At 39.8% G+C, this 5,485-nt stretch overlaps 1 protein-coding gene across 1 annotated transcript; it reads left to right on the top strand.

Annotated features, from left to right (window-relative positions):
- The first annotated feature begins 1,336 nt into the window (after window positions 1–1,336).
- Window positions 1,337–4,154, top strand: LOC105557272. Its single transcript, XM_012004466.1, has 3 exons — window positions 1,337–3,023; window positions 3,279–3,663; window positions 3,773–4,154. Exons 1-3 carry the CDS (start codon window positions 1,337–1,339, stop codon window positions 4,152–4,154), a joined length of 2,454 nt encoding a protein of 817 aa, XP_011859856.1.
- The last annotated feature ends 1,331 nt before the right edge of the window (window positions 4,155–5,485 follow it).

The raw sequence follows: 5,485 nt of genomic DNA, 5'->3' as shown, positions 1-5,485 counted from the left end.
TGTAGTAACATATGTTATTAGGGCCTATTAAATACTATTATAAATTTTAATTTTAAATTTTCAAAATTTTATTTGTTAATTTGAAAACCAATGAAGATGGAGGAAAAGTTTCCTTACTATATTTGTTAATTAAGCTAATTGAAAAATTGAAGGCCTTTGAATTTTATCCAAACCTCATAATTCTCGAGATATAAATTATTTTTTATAAATTACATAATTTTGAAATTTTGATATAACAACTTCTCTCTATCTTAAGGAGCGCTACAACTTTGGTCTTATAACTATTTCTCTAAGTCTTATGGTTTCCAAGATAATAATATAATTAAGCAACTTAATGTATGTCTAATTAAGGTTGTTAACTAATAATTGATATAAATGAGATATATATATAGTAATGACTAGAAATAATACTCTGCAATATCTTAATATTAAAACGATAAAATATGTCTGTATGAATTAATGGAATATGCTTGAATAATTGTATATGAAGTATAAAAGCAGAATACTATAATTATAAAAGCAAAAATTACTTCGACGAAGGTCGGTGAAGTGATATAATGATATATAAAAGTAGTATTTAAATAGTAGAATGATAAAATATATTCGCACGCATAATTGGAACTTAAAAATATTATACTTAAGGTAATTGTTATAATTATAAAATCGAAAAATTTTCGCTGGACGTTACATCGTCTGTGGCACAACAAACCATCTTTGGATGGGTTCTTTCAGGTCCAACTACAACGAACGATACTTCCTTCTCAGCGCAAGCACATCATTGTACTTTGGATCATGACTTACATGAACTCATGACAAAATTTTGGTTACAAGAAGAGCTTCCTGCTTCTAAACATCAAACATTAAGTGCAGACGAATAGGAATGTGAGAGACATTTCCAGTCGACTCATTCACGGGATGCAAGAGGGCGATACGTTGTTCGCCTTCCTTGCAAGTCTAGCCCAACTGCGTTAGGAGAATCAAAGGCAAAGGCGCTTAGTTGTCTCAACAGAATGTTTCAGCGATTCTCATCAAATTCCGAAGTTCGACAGCTCTATGTCAATTTCATTGAAGAATATAAAACCATGGGTCATATGGTAGCAACTGACATCTCTAACAATCGAGCTTCTCCTGTGTACTACCTTCCTCACCATGGAGTAATCCGAGAGAGTAGCGTCACCACCAAGCTAAGAGTTTATTCAACGGCTCTAGCCATACTAGTAATGGTCTCTCCCTTAATGACATTCTTCACGCAGGTACAAAACTCCAATCAAATATTTCAGGAATTCTGTTGTGGACTCGAACGCACCGTATTCTTTTCTCAACCGACATAGTTAAAATGTTTCGTCAAATCGCAATTCATCCGGACGACTGGGATTTACAGAGAATACTGTGGCAAGAACGACACAGCCAACCTATTGCCTACCAACTTACTACAGTGACATATGGGCTTAACTGCGCTCCCTTTTTAGCGCTACGAACAATCCAGCAATTGGTGAGTGATAAAGGTTATCGTTTTCCATTGACAATTGTTCCCATGTCAAAAGGTAGATATGTCGACGATATCTTTGGAGGAGCGGACACTATTTCAGAGGCGAAGGACATTGTCCGAGATGTAATACAGCTCTGCGAAGCAGGCGGATTCCCCTTACAAAAATGGAACAGTAACTGTTTAGAACTTCTGCCTAAATCTAATAATGGATCCTCTTCTACAGTCGAAATTGAGCCCACACACTTCAAGATCTTGGGCCTTATCTGGAAACCGAACACAGACACCTTTCACTTTACAGCTGCGACATCACCCATCACCGTTTTCACCAAGAGGACAATAGCTTCGGACATTGCAAAATTATACGATCCGTTAGGACTGATTGCTCCAATCCTGATAAGAGCAAAGATTCTTTTACAGGAACTCTGGCTATTAAAAGTTGAGTGGGATGAACCTCTTTCCCCAGAACTCGAGCAACGATGGACGACTTTTCGAAAACAATTACATCAGCTCGATCAACTCTCTATACCAAGATGGCTCGGTATCGTTCGCTCAAATACTTCTGTTGAACTTCATGGCTTTTCCGATGCATCACAACTTGCTATGGCTGCCGTAATTTACGCTAAAGTTTCTGGTAACGATGGGAAAGTCTCCGTCCAACTAATATGTTCCAAGACAAAGGTCGCACCGATTAAGAAACTTACAATCCCTCGACTCGAACTCACCGCCGCTCTTCTCTTGGCACGCCTGATGGTGCATACTGTAAATGCCCTTGATCTCCCTAACGTAACGACATTTTGTTGGTCTGATTCTTCAGTCGCATTAACTTGGATTACCACTCAGCCATCTCGCTGGAAGGACTTTGTTCGCAATCGCGTATCTTCTATACAAGAGCTCCAGTCAAACACATCATGGCGTTTTGTACCAGGCAAAGAAAATCCAGCTGACTGTGCTTCGCGAGGTCTGAGGTCAGATCAATTATTTCAACATGATCTATGGTGGAAAGGTCCTGGCTGGCTATCCAAGTCGCAAACATCCTGGCCTTCAATAGTACACAAATCACCGCCAGACGTTGATTTAGAGGAACGACCTGGACATGTCTTGGTTGCTGTCGCACGACAACCTTCCTACTGGGATCTCTTGGATAAGTACTCTTCTTTTATTAAGTTATCACGAATTACCGCAACCTGCCGCAGAGTTGTATCATGTTTACGACAGGTTCCTCATTCATCACCATTAAATTATCCTTTAACACCAGTTGAGATCGATCAGAGTTGTCTTTTTTGGATAAGGATTGTGCAACAGACGTGGTTCTCTACCGAGATCGATCTAATATCCAGAGGAAAACAACTCCCTAAATCTAATCCTTTAATACGTCTAATTCCATTCTTAGATAAACATAATTTGCTTCGAGTTGGAGGACGTTTGCATAATGCACAGATCGATTCAAAATCCAAACATCCGCTTATTTTACCTCGTAGGTCTCCTCTCAGTGTACTTATAATCGATGATGCTCACAAAAGAATGCTACACGGAGGTACTCAAGTCACATTAAATTTCATTCGCCACACATACTGGATCACGCATTCTGAAATGTGGACGCTGCGCTCGCTATCGAGGAACTAGAGCTAAACAGCTGATAGGTCAACTACCAACGACTCGAGTGACTCCTGCCCATTTTACAACTCGGGCGTAGATTATGCAGGCCCTGTCACTCTGAAGACTTGGAAAGGGCGGGCGGCACGAACTTATAAGGGTTACTTATGCATATTCGTTTGTTTCGCAACCTCAGCCGTTCACATAGAAGTCACAGACTACACGACTGAAGCATTCATTGCTGCCTACAAACGATTTACTGGCAGGAGAGGTGTATGTGCTACGCTTCAAAGTGATTGCGGAACGAATTTCGTAGGAGCCGATGCCGTATTAAAACGACAATTTGAGTTATCTTCCAAGAAAGCAGGTCACCTTGCTTCACTTCTTGCTAATGATGGCACCGAATGGAGATTTAATCCTCCATCAGCCCCCCACTTCGGAGGAAAATGGGAGGCAGCTGTGAAATCGACAAAATTTCATTTACAACGAGTATTAGGAGATACCTCATTAACATATGAAGAGATGACAACTATTACTGTACAAATAGAAGCAGTATTAAATTCGGGGCCTCTATGTCCACTGTCAGACGACGTATCGGACTACTCAGCTCTAACACCAGGACATTTCCTAATTGGAGAAGCACCCACTACAATATCAGAGCCTAAATTTGTCTACAGAAAAATATTCCAGGCTCACTCGATGGCAGTTGCTTAGACAGAAGGTGGACCATTTTTGGTCAAGATGGTCATCCGAATTTCTACAACGTCATCTAGCGATTTCAAAGTGGCATCATCCCTCAACCGAAATAAAAGTAGGATCCCTGGTCTTAATTACTGATGAACGCTACCCGCCAGGAAAATGGCCTCTTGCCAGAGTCATGCAACTACACCCAGGACCCGACGGTCTTACAAGAGTCGTTACCTTAAAAACAACTGCCACAACTTACAAACGTCCCATTAACAAATTATGTATTCTACCAACGGATCCTGATGCTCTGTCTTCAACGGATCTTCCGTCGAAGGCGGGCGGAAATGTTAAGGAAGCGAGTGACTTTTCCAACGCAACGATCTAATCGACATTATTAATATTGATTAATTCGTGGAAGCCGCAAGAACCCGAATGCCGCGCTTGAAACGAGAGAGTGGCGCGCTTCATCTGCTCTTTCGTATCCAAGCAATTCCGTTGTTGATTATCACTCTGTGTGATAGATTTGCATGCTTCTCAAGCGCAGTTATCTAGTGCCTTTACGGTGAATCTTTGGGATATTACGTAATCATCCTTACTCTTTAAAGCCTCGTCCAACAGGGGACTGAGGGTGTAAAACATTGCCTCGTCCGATTGGGGTCCAAGGTAAGAAAACAGCGCAACAGGCGCTCTTACTCCTTCAGTTCAGCCTTTCTTTCGAAAGGCATACCGAAAGGTGATAGAGTCTCCATTCGACTCTCTTACTAAATTTAAAGTCTTTCTTCATGGAAGATTGCCGTTGACCCCGACACGGGCGAGGTGGTACTATCTTTATTAAGATCATTCCTTCTTTATCTTTTGCCATAGACCCTCTCACACGAGGCGAGGTGTGGAAGTAAACGGACTTCCTTCTCTCTACCATATTTATATCTTTTCCTACAGCTATTATAACCTTCTCTGACGAAGAATTATATAGAAGAACCATCTACAGCTTAGCGTTCCAATTGATGATAGACGAACGATCTACCGCCAGCGTTTCAACCGACGATAGAAGTACGACGGCGCGGCAATAAGTTTTGGACTTTACTATACATATTCAAATCGCATTTTCTTTGCTGCACTGTCTATCAAAGAGAAATTTCGCTGTCTTATGTCTCGTTGTAAATTATTTACCTGTTTTCTAGCTTCCTTTTCATTGTCACGCAACTTATCTAAACTATTCATCATTTCCTTTACAACTATGTCTTTTGCATTTTTTGTTACTGTATCTTTCAATGCGTTTTGCATAGATTCAGCGTCCTGACTAGCAGCTTTATAATTCTTTTCCGCCGATTTTAATTCATTTTCTAAATTCATAATAGTCTATTTTTCTTCTTAAGACTTTCTAATAAAGCTTCTTCTTTACCCTTTTTTTCTGCTTCTAGAGCTTTCTTTGCAGCTTCTTGTTCAACAATAACTTTCCTTTTCTAAGTATAATTTATAGGACGAATAAGCACCCTGTGCAAGTTTGATTAAATCAGCTGTAATGGGTATTTTGTAAACCATTTTATTATACTTTTTTAAGCCATCAGTGATATATAATTTAGCATTAAGAGTTTTTTCTGTCATTCTACTTTTTCTTGAGTTAAAATTTTAGAAGATTCTTGAAAACCTCTCTCAACATCGGCGTTTCCGTGTGTCAGAGCAAGAGCATTCTGTACAACTCGTTTAATTTCTGCA

Source organism: Vollenhovia emeryi, unplaced genomic scaffold, assembly GCF_000949405.1.
Source record: "Vollenhovia emeryi isolate VEMERY1.0 unplaced genomic scaffold, V.emery_V1.0 DF939535.1, whole genome shotgun sequence".
Classification (NCBI taxonomy): Eukaryota; Metazoa; Arthropoda; class Insecta; order Hymenoptera; family Formicidae; genus Vollenhovia; species Vollenhovia emeryi.
The sequence above is the reverse complement of the archived record's forward strand: the minus strand, read 5'-3'. Positions and strand labels throughout refer to the sequence as shown.

Bases quoted from the DNA above. Each gene is read 5' to 3' on its own strand.
- LOC105557272 (XM_012004466.1), top strand. From the start codon at position 1,337: ATGTTTCGTCAAATCGCAATTCATCCGGACGACTGGGATTTACAGAGA. The intron at 3,024-3,278 runs GTACTCAAGTCA...TCGCAACCTCAG, and splicing joins CAAAAGAATGCTACACGGAG to CCGTTCACATAGAAGTCACA. The intron at 3,664-3,772 runs GTCAGACGACGT...AAAATATTCCAG, and splicing joins TCGGGGCCTCTATGTCCACT to GCTCACTCGATGGCAGTTGC.